This window comes from Microchirus variegatus (assembly GCF_963457635.1).
Source record: "Microchirus variegatus genome assembly, chromosome: 9".
Classification (NCBI taxonomy): domain Eukaryota; kingdom Metazoa; phylum Chordata; class Actinopteri; order Pleuronectiformes; family Soleidae; genus Microchirus; species Microchirus variegatus.
Window position 1 is genome coordinate 14,725,281 of NC_139810.1, and position 22,005 is coordinate 14,747,285.

Genomic DNA, 22,005 nt, shown 5'->3' on the forward strand with positions numbered 1-22,005 from the left:
CTCGACACTCACAAGACACATTATTATGACCCGTATTTTACTTAACTATCAGCACAACACTGACTATCACTGTGCTCTCATGACCACATTAATCACCATGACTTAATTGATAAATCATTCAAAATTGTTATTGCTGGTTGCATGCAAGTCAGATTAATTTGGGACTGAATTGTTCAAATCATAGTTCAGAATCACTTCTCATAACCAGTGTGTGTGCAAAGATCTTGACTGAGAACTGAGAAATGCTGGAGTCTATCGTCCTTTTCCTGTTGTTTTGCTGTGGTATAAACATAAAAATCAAGTGGTGGGGCTGGGGAACTTACAAAAGAATTAGGTTTAAATTAAAATGTATTAACAGTTTGGTTAAAATAAATTAATATGTATTCCAGAAAAAAGTATTTCAAATTCCTATGCAGAGGAATTAGAATTAATCAGAGTACTTGACGTCAACAAGGTCTTTGTGCTGTTGCCGGAACATTCGTATAGATTTGCATTAATTAAAAGTAGAGTTATTGTGATCGTGAATTGAGAAATAAAGTTTTTTTTTTTAAAGTTTTCTGCACCTGATACTTTGGATTAAGAGTCTGATCTTCAGCCTCAAAACCTAGACAGAGTTTAAAACTCTTGTGAAAACTTTGGAGTCCAGTTTGTCCAAGTTTTGATGTATTGTGTGACTTTTACTACAACTGTGCTGCTGCTGCTACGTTGCTCCTTTTATCTTAGTGGCAAACCTTTGTCGGTTTTAAAAGGCAGATTCGCGACAAGTGCCTTCCAACTTCCTGTTTGTGCTTCTAATCCAGATGCAGCCCTATAAACTGTCAGTGCTCCCAAACTTTCTTAAAATACTATTTACTTAATATAAGAAAAAAAAAAGTTGAAGATACAGTACATTTTCTCCTCGTCCATTTCCAATCATATGACGGGTGAGCAAAAGTTTGGTCTACTGCTAGATCATTTAAGTCAGCGGTATAACAGAGTGGTAATCTCGTTGTCGACAAGACCCACACCATTTACCGTAAGTGTTTAAAAAAAAAAAAAAACTTCCCACAGTGACGGGCAACACGTCAAACATGTCGATGCACATTCAACGACACCATCCTCAGAGTAAGTTAAATAAACTTGCAATATGGGGATAAGGTAAATTGGACGCTCTAAATTGACCGTAGACGTGAATGTGACAGTGAATAGTTGAATGGTTGAATGGTTGTTTATCTCTATATGTGGCCCTGCAATGGACTGGCCAACTGTCCAGGGTGTGACCCCGCCTATCGCCCTATGTCAGCTGAGATTGGCACAGCATCCCTCGCGACCCTCCTGTGGAGGATAAAGCTGAAGACAATGGATGGATGGATGGAGAATGAGGGGTTAAATAATTTGCTCAGTGTGCTCGAGCCCTGGCAGCCACATCACACAGAGAGCAATCCTCTCACCAGACAATGTGGACATGGTGGTGTTTCTGAAGAAGTATTTTCATCGTCCTTGAATCAACTCTGCAATGCAACAAGTTTGGTTCTCTTAAGAAAATAGTTGTTCATTTGTTTAGTTATTTTGTGGTTTATTGCACAGACAGAAAGTTTGTTTCCCGAAGAAGTTTCGTTAGAGAAAAGATAAATGTTGTTTTGTTCTTACTTTTCTGTCATTTAATTTCTGTCTGTTACCTCAGTGTGCGGGATATATATATATTTTTTTATTTTTGTTGATGTAATTCACTTTGTCACGGAATGTGGAAGGAAAAAGCTCAGCCATTTATTTATTTTATTTACATTGTTTGTTATATTTACTTCGTTTTTTTTTTCTCCGAAACGCCCTCACCACAACAAATACATCAAACTGTGTATGAAACTGTGAGTTGTAAAAAAAAAAATCGAGATATGAACCGAATGGTGATTTAGGTGCATCATTACAGGCCTAAAAAAAAACCACATTCCTAACTCAAGCTACGCTTTGTCTCGTTTGCCATGTCAGTACAGACATAGATGATATTTAACACTTGGAGATAATGTGATCGATAGATATCATGGTGCAGCCTTCGACTGTCGAAGAACCCATTCACACATTTCCATCTATCATCCCCTCTATGCTTCCAAAATGAGCCTTCTGTGTGGGCTTAAATTAGCCAAGGACAGCAGAGATGAAAGATAGCCCATAATGAGCTTTCTCCCCTGGGAATCAATGTGTAGCTTTGTCCCTGAAGGTTGTCTGTAAAATCAGTCTTCTGCAGGGTCCTAGCCCCAACAACCACTCTATCAATCAATGTGCCATCTTGTTCCTGACTTGACGTTTCTACACTTACAAAGGACATTTTTGAGAAAACTTTGGTTTGGAATAAATGAATGGCAAAGAGGAGGAGGTGAATTTCTTACTTGTCATGCCGTGCCTTCTGCTGGCCTAACATAATACCTTCCTAATCATTGCACGACATAATCAAATTGCCCTTTTTGAATCTGATGACTTGGTGTCAGTGGTGTGTAATGCAGAACGTGATGACCTGCTAAACCAGACCTGATCTGGTGTGTCAGCGTAATCATCCCTGGATTGATTTGAATCTGTGACATCAAGGATAAACCCTGACTGATTTTGACAGCTGAGAGGAAAAAGTGCACATCCATAATCCTTTCCATGTTTTTTGAACATTTACATTGTCTGACCTTTGTGAATATCATTATTATCCAAGCTTCATTAAATGGTAGTTTAAGAAATTGTGGTGGTAGAACTTTGCAGATGGATGATGAATACAGATGTGAATCTTGATAATAGGGCATTGGCGTGAACTTGAATGGTTTGAATATGTATATCTCACTGATATGTGTTTGAATCTAAATCAGTTTCTCTCATTTACTTTCTTTCCTCTGCAGTCCATCTGCTCTGAGGCCAGGCAGCTGTGTGGGACACCGAGTGTGGATCCTGCTGGCCATGACACATCTCACTCTGGACTTCTCAGTGTGCAGTCCCCTTAGTCAAGGTCTGGGGATCAAACTCACGCCCAAACCGGTGCCTCGCTCGCGGCCTCGCTTGCAGCCCCTGTGGGACACGCCCAATAAGCTACACTGGAGAACAGTGAGCCCATTGGCCCACCGACTTTTCAGCCCTGCCTCTCTACCCAAAGACTACAGGGCAGGGATTGGGTCAAAAGTCAAGGGACAACAGCATCGGAATCCAGCACATAAAGGAAAAGCAACGTGTAAGGAATGCCAGTTGAGATTCTCTCAAATGCAGACAGGTGGTCCTTTGGGTCTTATAGCAGATATTCCAGAAGCTTTATCCAGCAGGAGCAGAGGAGTAGACACAGTAAGGTTGTTGCTTAGAGCCAGAAGGCAGCTCAAATCTGACAGCTACGACAAGTCTCAGGAGGGCCGGACTACCACTGTGGCTGGATTTATTGACTGGGGACCCACGGGTCCAGATAACATAGATGGGGACGACAAACAGGAGCCAAATGTAACGCTGTTCCCGCGGGTCTCATCTACCACAGTGGCCACAACCACTAGCACGACAACCAGGTCCTCCAAAAGGACGTTCTCTGTAGTTACCACACCAGAGCCCAAGAGGGCAAGCACCACCAAGGCCCCGATCAGCTCGGAGACTGTAAAACCACCAAAGCCATATGGGGATACACCAGGTAAGAAACGGAGAACACAGAACTGTGACTTTCCATTTTAATATGAGTGAGCATGTGCCAGAAATGAGTGCCCTAATGTCTTTTAGTGGGTGTATTTCCTCAGGGCTCCATTGCATGTCTTTAATGGAAAACAGAGAAAGTTGTTTTGGCTACACGGTGGAGTAGTGTCTAGCACTGATGCCTTTCTTCAAGGAGTTTGCATGTTCTTCCTGTGTGTGCACCCTGGGTTTTGTGCGGGTATTCCTGTTTCCTCCCATAGTCCAATAACTTACAGAGATGAATTGGTCACTTTAAATTGACCGTATAGGTGTGAATGTAAGAGTAAATGGTTGTTTGTCTCTGTGTGATAACCCTGAATCCAGTGCAGTTGTGTGTTCCAACAAGCACTGTGGGGGGCTGGTGTAGAACCATACTTTTTACTTAAGTTTATAATTTATACTGGAAGGTGAAAAGACACAGTCTGGGAAGTTACTGTATGTGTCATGGAGACAACGATAACTTCACTCTCACTTGTTTCGTCTGAAAATATTTCACATTTTCATTACAGCCATGGATGAATGATCCAGGTCTATTCATTCGTATGATTTTGCAACTTGGGGAAATATTAGCTGGTTCATGGACAATGTCCTTGACCCAGGTGTGGTCTGAAATACTGTATGTGGGCATATGGGATTTTTATGTACAGTCCCTCTGAGCTGTGGACACACAGAGCTCAGAGCCAGGCATATTAGATTTACCATTTCATTAAGTCCACGAGGGACGTGGCGTTTTAAATGGGCCATAGAGGTAGTCGTAAAACATAAGTCATGTTTAACAACTTCTGAACAGGCGCCATGCTAATTGAAGCTTTCCCATTTGGTACATTAATATAAATGTCATAAAATTAGGCAGCGAACAGTAAGTGTGATCAAAAGTCCTTGGCCACCTCCTTTTCAATTAAAGCGGAAAATATGTTAAAGCGCTGAGAAATGTTAGAATGTATACAGAGGAGTGCTGAACGAAATGTCTCTTCTGGTCCATTATGGTGACAGAATTGTCAAAGATTTTGTCCTAATTTCACTCCTGAGTCAAACTGTTTGTGTTTGGTGGTTATAATAAATGAGGAATACCCTAATTCTAATATTCATAATAATAATAAATATGAGCAGCACTAGCTCCTGGACCACTCGCAAACCAATCCGTGTTGCTTTTACTATATTCTCAGTGTATAAAATAAGTTCTCCTGCTGCAACAAAAATAACTTTAAAAGTTGGTTTTAATATTAGTCATGTACACCTTCAGTGTGTTCAACTCTGACTGACGTGCACGCATTTAATGTGACATGAAATGACAGTGTGTAATTGTCTTGTCAGTGTGTTGTGATTTCTTCATTATATGTTGAATGGGAGGTGAGTGTGAAGCCACCTGTGAGTCAGAATGATGGCATCATCCTGAATCCTGGAAGAATTCAGTCATCGCTCCTAAGTGAAAGCTGATGCAGAGGCAAAAAAAATAAGCAGTCAATAAGCAGGCTGTGTCCTGTCAGGGCAGATGAGCACAATAACTTTTCAAAGCTTTTCAAAGTTTTCCTTTGCGCAACTGATGTCTGCCTCAGACTGACCTCGAGGCAAGATGTAATTACCACAGCAACGGCACAGAGTTGATGAAAAGAAACAATTACTGGAGGAGAGGTGCTCCACTTTGTCTCTGTCCCTGACTCTCATCTCTGCTGCTTTGTCTTTGAGAGTGTTTATATTTAATCTTTGTCTGATTAATGCAAACCTCAGTCATGTTTCCATCGAGTGGAACGGTTTGGTCTGGGTACAGTGCGCTTTTTTTGTGTGTTGTTACCAATAGGAATGGCGCCAACATAACCAGCCCCAACAATTCCATTTTCAGCTCTCTTCCCTTGGGATACCATAGTAAAATGGCACGGTGTGGTCTGGATAGTTATGCCGTGTTTCCACTATCGTGACTCAACCCGTGTTTCCACTAGTGATAGTACCTGGTACCAACTCTGGCGAGGCTCCACGTGAGCTGAAGCGATACTACCGTGCTGTGCCGAGGCGAGTTGAGCTGGGTGGAAATGCTGGGTGCTAATTGGGCGACAGAAAAACCTCACTTGCTCACAAGCTTGATGTCTTGTTGAGACAAACGGCCACAAACCAAGCAGAACAAAAGTGCTGCTGGATGTCCTCCACTGTTGTCCATTGCATCGCATTCAATGTCGTCTTTCGTTGTCTTCACATTAATGTCATGCTACGTATCTTGCTGATGCGGCCCTCGGGCACAGCGTACAACCTGTCTACCTAGTAAAGGTTCTGTTAGTTCAGTCAAAACACAAGCCAGGGCTTTACCGTTCCAAACCAAACTGTACAATGATGGAAACACAGCACAAAGTCGGCCTTGGTTACTTTTTGGTTGTATGACATTCTTCTTATACTTTACAACAGATTGTGATTTGTATCCATTCACAGTAAATGAAGTGGCAATAATCAATATTATTGTGCCCTCGGGGCATCATGGTTGTGTGCTAGTTTTCCACAGTGTTGCACACTTAAAATTGTTAAGTCATCATCATTTCAATAAGCTACATTTTACTCATTGTGGCCAAATGAGTTGACATCCACTTGTGTAATAGATTCATAACAAAATATGCCAGTGTTTAATACACAGGTGGCTCTGGTTCTGTTGAGATTTTTTTTCGGTGCTCATGCACACAATGTCAGGGTAATTGAGATGTATTACACTGAAAAATGCATAACAGTGCAAAGAGCGCGTATGCATTATGTATGTTTGCTTTTGTGCACACACACAGATGCTCAGTCCTGAATCTGCACAATGGCGAGATATTCTGTACCTATTCACCTATTCACCTAGCTATTCGGTGGCGACTGCGTACGGTTTCCCTTGCCATTGTTGCAGCATGTTACCCTCAAGGCACGTCCACTTACTGTGCCACGTAAACCTATTTCAGGTGTAGATGTAACTTGTATTTTCATGACAGTGCTGACACATTCCAATATGAGCATTTAAGCAGGGGATGGTGCAACCCCAGGAGTAGTGGGTGATCTGTGTGACCTTTAACACTCTCTACTCTGATGTTATTGAGCTTTACAAACAGCTAAGTTTACTACCGTTGTAATTCTTCACTAGTAGGTTATTCTCAGTAACCATATGTGTCTGTGGCTCTTGGAACTTTGTCATTATTGTCACCCAGTTTGAGGTTGGAATAAACCTCATTGGAAAATGAACCGGGCCACCCTAAGATCCAAAACACGCCCAGCTAATGAAATCTCAAAGAAGTGATTTAGAAATGAAAGCTTCCACAGACCATGTCTGCATCAAAGGCTACGCTATGAATGTAGTTAATTGTTTTTTTTTTTTTTCTGAAATGTCAAAAATAATGAAAATGCACATCAAGTTTAAGCTCTAATTAATGTGTTGTCATTGTTTAACCGGCTGCATCTGCAAATGACAAACATTTGAATTTACAATTACTAATTTAATAAATCAATCATCGGTCCATTGGACTATTGGCTTCAACTGAACTTCTGCTTGTTACTCTATTCTGTTCATCTTGTGAGGACCAAGCCTATGACTAAGCTATTATTATGACTCCCTCACATTCGGCCAAATGTGGAGTCTGAACTGAATATCTCCTATTTCCTACATACATATACATTCAAATTTTTTTATTTTCTTTTTTTTCTTAAAGAAAAATAACTTTGTTCATTATTTTTCCATCAATGCCTTAGTCACTGGAATGATAGGAATCATAAAATTCATTGCAAGCCATGCTTCTTGTAAATTTTTAGAGATTACAGTGTGAGCATTCAACCCAGCAACAAATGGACTGAATAAATTAATTTGCCATGACTCATGAATACTGTAGGCAACCAGCACAAATGCAGGCCATTAGTGTACTTTGTCACAGCCCCATATGGCATGTGTGTATCATGACCATAATCAGCTCATGCTGTGTGTGAGCACATCACTGTCAGACGAGGACAAGCTGTTGTTTGTGTAAGGAGGCAGCGAAAAGGAGAGGAAAATATTCCAAAATGTCTTTTTCACATTGCAATTCATAGTAGTGGTATTTTGCATCAGTTCTACTGTGATCCAGGGTAATCGTTAATACGTCAAGTCACGATGCATCTTTGACAGCCTGTTGCACCATGGAGATGGAAATGAAATGTGGAAAAGGCAAGTTTCAGAGCACACTGGACATGCTGTCGAAGTCGCATGTCTCCTAAAAAGAAGTGTCTCCTGACATTAAGTCAGATGTTGCCTCTGCAAAACACACACACACCCTTACACTCACACATACACACATGCATACAAGCAAGTGATACTAGCCAGGTCCTGCAATTTAATGTGCTGTTTGGTTGACAATCAGACAAAATATCTTCACTGGCAGAAAATGTGACAAATGTGACCTTGTACTTATTTTAAATGAAAGGTCAAAATGACCCAATGAAGATCCAGCTAAGACTAAGAGATCCATAAATAGATGCACGCTGTTCTCTGTCTCTGTGCAGGAAAAAGCCACCGACTTCTTCCTGAAGTGCAATGGCTGCTTGTGGCTTGGTCGAGCTGTTGGCATGTTTTGTTTTGTGATAACTGTGACATTTGCCGACCACTGTGGTTTACTTGGAAAGCAGCTCAATAGTGACACAGAGAGAAAATCACAGCTTGTCTGTGTTACATGTGTTGCCTGTAAGCTATGTGACTTAACTCCCACTTACTGCTCGCAGTAAAAGTGTAGACCAACAAAAAACAACAACAACTCCTGGTTGTAGTGGAAAATCCAATGCCTAGATCCCAGTACAAAATTATTGTGGACATAGTCAGTTAAAAGGCCTTTAGTAAAAGCCGTGAAATGTGTTTTTTCTCTATTTTAATGCAAAAATGCCATAGTTGCAAGTGGCCTTTGACAATCAAGCCTTTGTGGTTGCCTTTAAAAGATTTAAAACAAGTTTATATCTCGTAAAAGTTAGTCCGAGATTCTGTTGATGCTGCAGTCACAACGCTCTGGCCATCACAGAGGAGATGTATGAGGAGGGGAAGGACGAGGTGTTTGACGACGAGGCTGTAGCCGTGATGCCTCCAGATGCTCGCTGATTGTTCTCGGTGATTGTGCCGCTGGTAACTGTGACCCCCCTCCACTCTACGCAGATGGAGCTGTCAGCTCCATTAAGGATATGAGATGATTGAAACTGCAGTGAGTAAAGCCACGACTGATAACTTGGGGTCTTGTTAGACGCCCTGTGAATCACAGGGTTAAATGCTACAGGTTTTTTTGAGGAGAGAGCAAAACCTATCGTGTGTTTCTGAAAGACGCAGTGGGGCATTAGTATCTGCCATGCAGCTCCATGTAAAAGAAAGCAATTAGCGGTGTTTAGAATAAAATATGACATCCTGTGCGGAAGCATTGCAGCCAGATTCATCTATCTGCAATTCACTTGGCATCTTTATGAAGGGAATGGAGGGTTAAATGAATGGAGTACATACTGTAAGTAAGTTGACATTCACCGTAGAGCAGCATGAGCACATGTAAAATGTATGTTAAGGGTCTGTTGTGTGAACATTGTTCTGCAGCATTTTGACCTGCAGTGGACCTGTAGAGGCGTACAGCCTCTTCAGCAGCAGGAGACAGAGAGAAACCACTTTTTTTTCCCAGCGGTTACCATGGTAATCCAATAAATTTGCTGCTTCTCACTGTATTGACTCTCAATAAAGTGGGTAAAATGAATCTCCTTTTCTTGAGCATTAAATCTGGGCTTAAATGCTGATGCCTGGTGACAGGCATGCAGAGTCAAACCCCTTTTCTCTGATATATAGAAAACCCAGCCAAGAGGAGATGAAGGGGCCAGACTGAGCAGATGCTGTTTTACTCTCTTTTTCTCTGCTGCTCAGTTCTTTCTTCATGGCTTGAGACATCTGCCTACAGGAAGAGAAGTGCAGATGTTGACTGAGACAGATTTGGAATACAGGAGATGGTTTTGTTAGTCATAGGTGATAAGGCAGAATTTAAATATGACCCCGTTTTAAACCATTTAGCGCTTGGTAGCAGTGTTGTTAAAACGTTTCATTGTGCTACTTGAGAGGGAAGATATAGAATATTTGCAGGTGCATGATGTGTTTCAAAGCTCATTCCTCTGCTAGAAAATTCAGCCAAGCTTTGCTGAAAATAAATACCTCATGTCATCAATGCGACATGAATCAGGATGCTTGATTGAAACTGCCTCATCAGCGATGCCTTTTCACACTACCTGGAAATTGGAGTTGTTAATTTAAAGTTGTTGATTTAAGCTGCTACTGTGAGCGAGTACACGAAACAAGTATAAGGTGGTGTTTTTTTTGTCTTTGCCTGGATTAATTTCAAGCAAATATTAATGCAACCCCAACTAAAGCAGACAGGGCAACAGGTAAACATCTGATTGTTGTGTTGGATCTAGGTCGGATTACGCTCCCATCGCAAATTTAAAGACAGTTGGCGGACCACCTTCCCTCACAGCAGTGTGTTTGTTTTGCTCATTTTTGTCTAAATGAATCACCCAAAAAAAGAAACTGACCCAATTACACCAGATTAAAGTGCAGGTGTGAAAACAGCCCATAAGGAATACCAACACTGAGGCAATATCTTCTGGCTTCTTGGCCGGTTTAGCATCTGCCATCCAGCCTGGCTGATTAATGCAGTGATGCCTTTGACACAGAGAGAAAAGGCAATCATTTTTGATCCGTCCCTCTTCAACTCTCCCCCCCCGCCTTTCTCTGTCCCACTCTTCTCTCACCCGCTCTCAGCAGCCTCTTTTTTTTTCAATAAGTGTTTTAGACTGTTCAGTTACTCAGTGGAAATCAACCCAGATTGACACTTTGACACCAGCATTAATTGGCAATTCCAAACGATCAGCAGCCTTTGACGGAAGTCTTCCCCCCAACCTGGCCTGGTCAGGTGTCTGCTGATTGTGGAGATGGTCTTGGATGGGTTCGGGAGTGCAGTGGTGTATATTAATGTGCCTCACTGTACAAATCTGCTTTAGGGTGTGTGGGAAGGAAAGTGGCTCAACCTTTGCGAGCTGTAACTCTGTTTTACTAATGAGGGGCCTTTCCCACATTTTTCCAGAAGCTTTTAAGCCAACAGTGAGTGGGTGGAGACACCATTAGCCCTAAATGGCTCTTTGAAATGGATGTGTGATAAGGATTTGCACAGCTATTCTTCTAAGGACACTGCATTGACTTCCATACATTTCAACAGCCTAACGCCAAACCCTTATCCCTTAACCAGTTAATACCTAACCCTAACCATAACCTAGCCACAGTTCAGAGCACAAATTGTAAGCCTTTAACTGAACCAGTTCCTCAGAAATGAGGTTCTGCCTCATTTGGACCAGCCTTAGGTCTCCATGAGCTCGACTGGTCCTGCTATGGTCAGTGTTCTTGCCAGAAAAGGTCCCTAAGAGGTGACAAATACAAGAACACACCACTCTTTGCATGACAATAACTGATGTATATGAGCATGTAAATGATTCCCTTTCCTCATCACATTGCATTATTATATTGGTGGGAGCTGTCAAATAATTCACTCTGTAAATTGTGCAAATTACAAACAGACAGTTGAGGAAATCAGCACGGGAACAAACCTCATAACCAAACAGTAAATTATTGCATGTCAAGCACGGATTGTGTATAACATTTAATAACAACAATAACATTTACACTTTAGAAATATATTTATTTATAAGGCATGACATTTTAAACATGGTTGAATGTCACGAGTATACTGAAATAGATTTATTTCAAATGATAATTATTTCCTTTCATTATTTTAATTATTATTATGTAATTTGAATCATTCAACACGGAAGTGAATTGCATTTTTTCCACGTGATCAATCATCATAGATACACGCACAGGGAATAATAAAATTAATGACGGCTGAAATTCATTTTTGTTTTCCATTATTATACCCAGTGTGATGCATGTTGCCTCACTATCACACTGTAGCAGCTCAGTGGGACACTAACATTTTACAGACATGGTAAACTTTGACAAGTCAAAATGCCATTAAAATAAAGGCCTGTTGTCCTTCCACTGAAAGTGTTAAAATGCTCCCTATCTCTGTCATAGAAAATGGATATTACCGTTATCTTGTGTGGCACTTAGAGCTCAAACTACTGCTGATGTTTACTCATAATTTGTAACAGCTCCTCTCACAGCCTCTGACAGATGCATGTCTTCATTTAGTTTAATTTATGAAATGTAGCAGGATGTCTTACACTACTGCAGTATTTAAATTATTTTTTTTACCCAAAGTTATGTTCAAAATGTCCACATTTCAGACTAATTGGTGGTCAATCATTTTAAGCCTTTAAAATAAACCAGGTACAGCGATAAATACATCATCAGTGTACTGGGGATTTATGAACTCAGCATGAATTACTACAAGAGTAGAAATAAGGTGAGCTGTATGTAGTTATGGAAGTTCAGGTTTGAACCCAGAGCAGCATCATTGGATTGTTTTTTCTTTTCGTCTCTCACGGGCAGAAGAACAAGATAATTGCATTATTATGAGGCTGAAGCTTCCACCACTCACCGTGGCTTGCGGCTTGGATGAGGGTTGTCCGTCATCTCACCCCACAAATCCTAAACCCCATCTCCTATTCGCCTCCCCGGCAACCACTCTTATGGTGGGGGACTCCATAATAAGAAACATTTCTTTCTTCAGTGCTACCACACACTGTTTTCCTCGTGCCACAATTCAGTCGCCTCCCCTCCCTCCACATTTGGCTTCAATGATCCACAATTTCTCGCTTCAGACCCACCATACTCTCACCATTATACCTGTTGTCCACCAATCAAGACATTTGATTTGGATTACTTGGCAACTGCTTGTACCCTCATGTTCATTCCCCATTTCCAGCTTATGCCTTTTAAGTAGCATATTTTTAAATAATAAATCGTTTTTATATCATGTTTTCATTAATTTTCATGAATTAGATTTGTTTTTATGACCGCAGAAACCCATTCGCCTGGAGACTGTAGCCGTTTTGTTGAAGCGACCATCCCCACACCATATTTTACACAACTTGATCAACCACATAGAGATAAACAACCATTCACTCTCACACCTACTGTGATTTTAGAGTGGGAGATCATGCACACATGGGGTCCAACCAGGTCGCAAACCCTTTCTGCAAAGTCAAGAGTGCTAACCACTACACCAATCGTGTGGCCTGGGTGGGTTGCTGTAATTTACAAACTGCAGTCCTATTCAACACAACAACTACACTTCATTTGAACACATTGGTTCCGTTTTAGGCCATATTGTTGGTGTAGCATGGTGGTTAGGACTCTTGCCTTTGCAGCAAGAAGACCCAGGTTCAAGCCCCGGATGGGACAAGGGCCTTTCTGCATAGAGTTTGCATGTTCTCCTCATGTGTGCATGGGTTTTCTCCAGGTTATCTGGCTTCCTGCCACAGTCCAATAGCATGCAATGTGGGCTTATAATAATATATTATAAATATATTATTTGATGCATGATAAATATAACACTGGTGAAGCAAGAAGACTTAGACTGAATCGTTTTAGTTCATAACTGGGTCAACAAGAGTACATGAACAAAAGCATATAAGCAATAAAAACAAATAAATGAAGTTAGAGTGTATATGGTTGAAATTAACTAATCATTCAGTTTCCTTTGCACATTAATTTATGTTTAACTGATATAAATAATCGACTTAGGATAACAAATCCACTGTCTTTAAAAAAAAAATCAATTTCACAATAATGCAGTTAAATTGGACACTCTAAATTGACCGTAGGTGTGTGAGTGAATGGTTGAATTTTTTTTTCCCTCTATATGTGGCCCCTGCAATGTCAGCTGAGATGTTTGCAAAGTGAATTGTACGTCTTATACACATCCAGCCATACAGTGTAGTATTTGCATTTCTCTAAGTGTAGCGTTTGAGGGACACTTTAGGGAAATATCCAGTTATTTAGCTGCTAAATTCTGTGCAGTGTTCAGTTGCCTGCTGTTCGAGCAGGTTGCATCCAGTGGGATTACTGGTGCTTGCACACTGAAAACAGCTGCCTACTGTTTCATATTACAACAGATTAATTCAGTTTTGTTTTTCTTAATCTGTTCTGTCTGATAACACTAAGATCATTTGATGCAACAGCAGTAAAACCTTACAGAGGAGCTTTTAATGTGTTTCAAATCAAGCTTTAGCTGCCACACAAATTTATTAAACCCATGCTGAGCTTTTGTGTCTAATGGTGAATCTTTTATTACGAGTAGATGGCAAGTGAGATTTTATGTAACTGCTGTGCATTTCTTTGACAAGTTCAACAAACTTCAATGGACAGGAGGGTGGGAAAAAAAATCTCATTTATTCCCTGCTGGGTGCACTGATGTGGTTTCTAATTCTGCTGCCACAGAGGTCACATGTTAGCTGCCCCTCCTCTCTCCATATCCCATCCTATCACTGCCTTTTTTTCTGTTCTGCTCCCCCTCTTTATCTATCTCCCTCTCGGCCTCTTTTTGTTTGGCAGGGATTAGGCCAAACAAAACCTAAGCGGGTATCTCTAAAGCAAGGTGACTGCCAAAGGTGATTTTTTTACAACCTGGCTGCCAGGACACAATGAGTTTTAGATAGACGGGCCAACATTTCTTTCCTCCAACTGGCAGTTAAAGATGAAAATAGAAGTGGCCACTGCACTTAGATTTTTCAACCATGTCATTATCAGCTATTTTCTCATTGCCCCTTTCAACGTAATGCCCTGAAAATTAGTTTATAATGGACTTAATGGGGGTGTTTGTGTTTCAGGTCTTCGTCACAGTCTTTATTAGTTTCATTAAAGAACTGTACTTGAAATCTATCAATACTTTTTGGCTGTAAGTCGAAATGAGCCATGTAGAATTAGAGTCATGACATCAATCGACGACACACAGCATGCTCAGGTCAACCAAAAGAGCCAGTGGATTATTCTGGTGTGGAATTAAAAACTGTAAAATCTATAGTATCATTTATATATATATATATATATATATATATCTATATATCTATAGATATATATATCTATATATATATAGATATATATATATATATATATATATATATATATATATATATATATATCATTTCATTTTTCCACTCAATCTGAGCTAACCGTGGATCAGTGGTACAATTGGTCATCCTTCCAAACGGAAGGTCAGGGGTTGCTTTACAGGGACTGCTAGTCTTCAGACACCCAACCCCAAGTTCCTAACAGTTTAGATTAGATTAGATTAGATTAAATGTTATTGTCATTGCACATGTCACGGGTACAGGCAACGACATGCAGTTAGTATCTAACCAGGAGTGCAAATGCAGTGGTTGTAGAATAAATTGTGTGATTTAATTATCGAGGACAAAGAGCAGCTTCAAATTTAAAACCTACCGACTGAAAATCCCCCCACTTTCACTTTGACAGTAATGCAAAATTAAACAAGTCTCAGCAGAGACTTCAGCTATTGATCAAGGTCAGGGGCAGGCTCTATTATGCCCAAAGTGAGACTGATAATAAATTATAAGTGAACATTTTCAACTTAACAGCCCTGATGTGAGCTGAAGACTGACAGGGAGGGCAATGGAGGATTGAGAGAGGATAGGATGGAAATGCAAATGGCTCATCGAATAAGTTAATGTGCCTAAGCTGTGGCAACAGACTCCGACTTCACTGGGGAGGTAAGACTTCCCTGAGCCTGCCAGAGATATCATTAATCCAAGGCTGACCTGCATGCCTCTTGCAAGGCCCTGCCTACAGATGTTTATTATCCAAGAGGAGGCTGTCCAGGCAGCTGCAAGCAGAGGAGAGACTGTGTTTTTTCCAAAATGACTGAGAGGCGCTTCCTTTTAAGCATTAGCGGAGATAAATTGGCTGAGATCAGCAGCTCAGCAGCTGACTGATGGAGAGGTGAGATGTATCAGGCCCACATGGGCATTTTCATCATGAAGGCTTTTCTCTTTAGTTTTTTTTTCTTTCTTTCACCTGCTGCAGTGTGTCATTGTGTCCTAGTCACTCTCACACTCTATCACTCACCCACACACAAGCAGTGCACGGACCCACTCAGTACAGTGCAATAGATTTGCACTAATCCTCATGTTAGACATGTAGAGCCCAGTTTTGTTTGTGGATTACTCCTCTCTGGCAAAAGTGAGAGATCAGCACACAGGGGAGTCCTAGGGAGTTGAAATAAGAACAATGTTTTTTGTATGTTAGTCATGCAGAACAAAGGGGGCAACGATGTGAACATTTGGTCCACATTCATATTTGTATGCCAGGTTCAGAAGCAGTGAATAAGCACAACACTTTGTTTAAAGGGTATTTTGACTGTCTTGATTGTAGAAAATGCGTTCTATGGAGAAAGCATATGTAAACCAGACTTAGGATTTCATGAAAGTGTGTGTAAATTTAGTGATTTAGTGATAGTTTGACAGCAAGTAGCGATAGGTGGATTTATAATACCATTCTTGAAATGCACTCAAACATATAAGAACGTATTCTCATGTGTGTTTCAGCAATCATCTTCAAAGCAGGCAGATAATAGTTAGCTGAGCTTCACCCGTCCAGTGTATCACAAATGTTAAAGGAATAAAGGAATATTATGCATTTAGCTTTCTGTTACTAGACTAAGGGTAGTATTTTTGAAAAAGTGTGCTTTCCAACCTCAGTTTAACCTGAGTTGAGAAATATCTTCATTCCTTTTTTGTTACGTGCCCACCAGTGACACTTGGTCCTGTTAGCATAACTGTGAGCAAAGATGGCGGACACTGTTTACAATCTGTGAATGAGGTTGTGTCGCCCTATGGGTGGGTCTAAAAAGTGCAGAATTAGCGTTGCAATTTCAAGCCTAGTCAAGTGTCAATGGGGCACGTAACAAAAACAACATTGTAGGCATTTCTCGACCCAAGGGAAACTGAGTTCGAGCACAATTTTTCAAAAATGCTACCCCTATTGTAGTAATGCAAAGGTAAATGCAAATCAGTGACATATTCCTTTAACGGTTGGTGGGTTTGTGCTTCAAAGGCAGACTATCTGTGGAGAATAAAGCTTCTTGGTAACTGTGGTTCTATGGAAAGCAGTGCAAAAACAAAGGACCTGGGGCTGCCCGAAGTAACATATTTGCACATTACCACCACAATAGCAGGTCACCTTTGCTCCATGGAGAAGTTTTTTATCTTTTTTTTTTTTGTTATTTTCGTTTTTCTGGCCCAACATTATCAACATTATTTCAAAGCCTTTCTAGGGGAAAAAAAAAAAAGAACCTAATGATGAAGTCCCTGTACGCTGCCTGCCTGACACCAAACAGCAGACAGAGAAGTTTAGTGACAAGCAGGTGCACACAGTGCAGCATTTATCAGCTAAAGAGTCACATAGTTTTCTCAGGGGACGACGGAGACAAAACCAGAGCCAAAAAAGAGATGATCTGACAATATAATGATTCCGTTTAGTGTCAGGTTGCTTCTCGGCCTTAAAAAAGACCAAAACCTCAATTAATGCAGCTTAAGCTTGAGCCTGAAAAAAATCATTGTTTTCATCTGAGGTTTTCAATGTATGTCAGAACAGTTTGCAGGTTGACAGTGATTATCACACCAAAGCAGTAAAACAAGGTTCTGGAAATTGTGCAAGGTTTAATGTTGCATTTGTAGTCAGTGTATAAGCATAATTCACCATTATCTGTACGTGTAGGTTAATACACTAAAATAAGGTTTGTGTTCAAGGCACGTGTGGTTTGACACTAACGGCTGTGTTGTAAATACGGTTGCCCATGGTGACCATGGTCCCTTTAAAATGTGGGTCATGTGGTGATGGTGAACGCCATATTTATTTTGGGCACATTATAAAAATAAATGACTGTGATGGAGATTGTCCGCTGAGGTACCTGTTCATCCACTAGATGTTCCTGAAACGGCAGGGATCATGCCTTTTAGACAATTTTAGACAAAAGTTTCTGCGTATGCCCTTTGGCCTTAAGAATGCTGCTCAAACGTTATGGATTCTGTGCTATGGGGATCTCCCCTTTCTGTCTGTGTACTAGATGATATACTTGCTCAGCAGGTCTGTTTTGTGGAGAATAATATGCATCACAGTTCACAGGCATTTGTTTTGTATTCACGTAAAATATAATATTTCATATTGACCTGAATATCCTTTCAAGCACTTGATGATCAGCACTTGATATTGTCATTCATAGAAATGCTTGACAAGTGATGACAAGTGCTACTTCATGTTGGTATTTTAAAGAGACTTTAAAGAATCTTAAGCCTGAAAAAAAAAACACCACACTATCTTAAAATAGTTTTTCTCCGTCTACAAAGTCAACGAGACTGCCTCTCATCTTTTAGTCAAATATTTTACTGATACACTGTATTAAATAATTTGTTCTCACCTAACATTTCAATGAAAGCCTTAGGGAAAAATCGACAACGATTATAGAATATAGAGACAGCTAGTCTGGGGAAAGGTTATACGTATATAGAGGACTGCAGATTGTGAGAGGTGAAATGACACTTGCTGTTATAAGAATTTAGGCGTTTGCCTTTCTTTGTAATGACATAAGTATAATACATGTTTAGAGAAACTTGGGCATAAACTTAGTCATCCATTACACTTGGCTGTTCTATAATGGAATAATTAATATCAGTATTACATTATGAATGGCAGCCGATGATAATGTCATCAATACTGTCTGGGGTTGAAATGCTCCACTTTTTAAGTGAGTCGCCCTTGACTCTATGTAGCGTGAGGTGGGTTTGCAAATAATGGTTGCAATTATTAAATAACTGCAACCATGGTCTGCTATCAAATCATGTCCTAATTAAGCAGTAAGTTGCTGTTGAACTTCTAATTAGTAGACCAAATATGTCTAGAATATACATATACTGCCTGGCCAAAAAAGAAAAGTCACCACCTGGATTTCATCATGCAGAGTGCCTACTGTACAAGCATGTGGGGGCAGTGCTATGATCCGGGGTTGCTGCAGTTGGTCAGGTCTCGGTTCAGCAACATTATGTGCCCAAAGAATGAGGTCAGCTGAATACCTGAATATACTGAATGACCAGATTATTCCATCAATTGATTTTTTCTTCCCCGGGCATATTCCAAGATGACAATGTCAGGATTCATCGAGCTCAAATTGTGAAAGTTCAGGGAGCATGAGACATCATTTTCACACATGGATTGGCCACCACAGAGTCCTGACCTTAACCCTATAGAGAATCTTTGGGATGTGCTGGAGAAGGCTTTGTGCAGTGGTTCGACTCTCCCATCATCAATATAAGATCTGGGTGAAAAAAATGAATGCAACACTGGACGGAAATAAATCTTGTGACATTGCAGAAGCTTATCGAAACAATGCCTCAGCGAATGAGTGCCGTAATCAAAGCTAAAGGCTGTTACAGTGGGACCATTTTCGAGTGGCAACTGTTTTTTTTTTGCCAGGCAGTGTATTAAAAAGTATTTTACACATGACTCTAACACTACTCTTGTGTTTATTTGTGTCTTTCTGCAGGTTTGGCAGTTCACCAGATTATCACAATCACTGTGTCTCTTATTATGGTCATCGCAGCCTTGATCACAACACTCGTCCTTAAGAACTGGTAGGAAAGATTCCTTTACATATAGAAGACATTTTAACTGGGCAGTATACTAGCTCCGTGGGATGAACCCTCATAGACGACCAATGAGATAGAAGGTATGATTTTATGTTTGCTTCTTGTCTTTGGTGCGTGTTTTTGTAGCTGTGCACAGTCTGGAAATGGCCGCCACAATAGCCATCAGCGCAAGATCCACCAGCAGGAAGAGAGCTGCCAAAATCTGACAGACTTCACCCCGGCCCGGGTGCCCAGCAAGGTGGACATATTCACTGCCTACAATGACAGCCTGCAGTGCTCACATGAGTGCGTCCGGACTGCTGTGCCCATCTACACTGATGAGATGATTCAGCAGACGCCCGTCTACAAGACAGCTTACAATGGAAACAGGTGTGTTGGCTCAGGATTAATCCATACTGATCCATCACTTAATCGTGTCAACATCCACGATAAAATGGAGAGTTTGTGTGCAAATATAGTGGCAGCACAGCAGGGTGGGGTCAATACGTGTTTATCTTGTCAACCGGCTGACAGATCAGGCTTTTTAGAGCAGCAGGATTCCCTTCTGGAACTTCTCGTCGACACTCCTTTGTGTTTCCATTCACACACCAACCTGTTTACAGCCGTCTCGCCTTATTAGAGCAATGGCGCTATTGCCGCCGTCTGTCTTCACAAAAAACAATTGACTTCCTGTGTGCACGCTGAGCTGATGCTTAATCAGCATTGTGTGAATGCATTTGACAAGGGCTTGAATGTAACAGACATTTGTTCATATAAGTTACGCACTACAGTTCTAATTCTACACACACTGAGGATGAGATCATGTCGCTCTTGATGTACAACACATTAATCGAGCCATTTAAGGTGTTCAGGTATCATTATATATTTATAAGATTAGTGCAATGTTTACTGTCTGAGTGGAAAACAGTAACGGTGATCTAAGCTGTGGGGCCAGCAGCTAGCATTATCACACGTAAGCTGCTTTCAGACCTGCACTCAGCACAAATGTCTACAGAAGTCACAAGATATCCTTCAGTCAGGGCTCAGGCATAATCTGCAGTTAATGTCCAAGTGAGCTCATGTGAGAACACAGCAGGAAATCCTCCAGAGATTTGCCTGCTGTTTTGAAACCGTCTCACTCCCGATAATGTGTATTTGTAAAGTTGTAAATAGTCCAATGTTGCAACTGTGATTGTGGCACTAAAGGCAAACTCATCATATCACAATAACCTCATAATCACAAGATCATGTTCTAACTTTTATTACAGACCTTCCCCCAGTGAGCGACAGCTGATTCCTGTGGCCTTTGTGTCCGAGAAATGGTTTGAGATCTCCTGTTGACGAGCTGAAGGCCTTGTTCACTTTGTGTGGGTGGAGAAAGACTCTCTGAAATCATGCTCTGGTGGGTACTGTGCCACTTTGTCCTCTTGCAAATCACTATCTGAACTATAGCCTCCCTTGGTGATACTTTAGGAATAGAAGGGAACTTGGCATATGCTTATTTCCCACTCCATTATGCACCTTTCAATTTCCTGTGTCATGATCAGAGAGCTATTGTTTAGATAAAAGACTATTTATGTGCAGTATTATCAGTATTGATATGATAAATGATAAATTACACACTCCCTTAAATGTTCCACTCCTCATGTCTGAGATATTTTCATTAATATCCACGATATCCCACTCTCTTACAAAGCGAATATGGATTTTCTAGGGAGTAAAGGGAGCACCGTCACTTCACTTGTGGCACATTTTCATACGCCAGAATGGCATTTGAAATTCAAAGCATGAAAGTTTAGCACATGCTTCATCCCCACATTGGTACTAGAAGCCTGGAGGGAAGTGTAACGTCTGCTATTGACCCAGATTGTAAAAGGAGTAGATTGCCTGCAGGTAGTGTACAGTGAGGACAGTGTCTCTCCATTCTCTGGACACACATTAGTCTTAGTCAGCAAAGTCGTCCACACCATGCTCCCATTGCTGTTGTCTTTAAAGTCACAAGATCCCTCATTATCTCAACAGACTTAATGTGTTTCTGAGGTTTGAGTTTATGATAAAGCAGATCTAAAAAGTCTACACTTTTCAGTCCTTTCATCCAATTCAAGAAAGACACTGTGTTGCATGTTTTTCAGGCCAGTACAAAGTAGGTTAGCTTTGAAAATCCTGTCTGGGTTTTGTTTTGTTTTCTTTTGAGCCGACACTGAGGGATAATTATGATTATTTTTTTTGTTCTCTGCATCTCCACAGGATCCAACTGGAAACAAGAGACACACGAGAAACAGCCTCTTTTGTTAAGTAGTGTAATCTCTCTTTGGACACAGGTGAAGATATTTATTTTTCTAAAGCTGACGAGCAGAGCAGCCACACCGCTGCCAATCCATATTTCCAGGAACATGCAGTCATTTAGCTATAGGTTACATGTAGGAATATTTACAGGATGTGTGGGGCAAGACTGTGGTCATCACAGATGTCTCGAGGAAAAAACACTGGACATTTCGGAAAAGGAACCTAGGGAACTGCTGTGGGTGGAAGATGAACTGTATTTATGAACAATGTGCCAATAATGCCACTATGTGCCACAACCTGGATGGAAAGACATTTCAACAACAACTGATGGACTTAACAAAGAGCGTATATTAACCCTGTATTGATTCCAGTTGAATTTTTGTTTAGTTATGTTTTTTTAAGAAAGGTTAAAGTAAAAGAAAAAAAAAAATGCTACAAAATGTATTTGAATATGTTTTCAAATAGTTTAAGAAATGTGTT

General features: G+C 40.6%; 1 protein-coding gene across 1 annotated transcript in view; it reads left to right on the top strand.

The window, feature by feature from the left end:
* The window catches only part of ajap1 (adherens junctions associated protein 1), a gene marked incomplete at both ends in the record, with an annotated part of 43,825 nt that extends 23,245 nt beyond the window's left edge, over positions 1-20,580 (top strand). The window contains 4 exons of the mRNA XM_083895347.1: positions 2,856-3,619; positions 19,158-19,245; positions 19,387-19,629; positions 20,508-20,580. Coding sequence (XP_083751473.1) covers positions 2,856-3,619; positions 19,158-19,245; positions 19,387-19,629; positions 20,508-20,580 — 1,168 coding nt within the window. The remainder of the gene's footprint in view (positions 1-2,855; positions 3,620-19,157; positions 19,246-19,386; positions 19,630-20,507) is intronic.
* Positions 20,581-22,005: the final 1,425 nt, after the last annotated feature.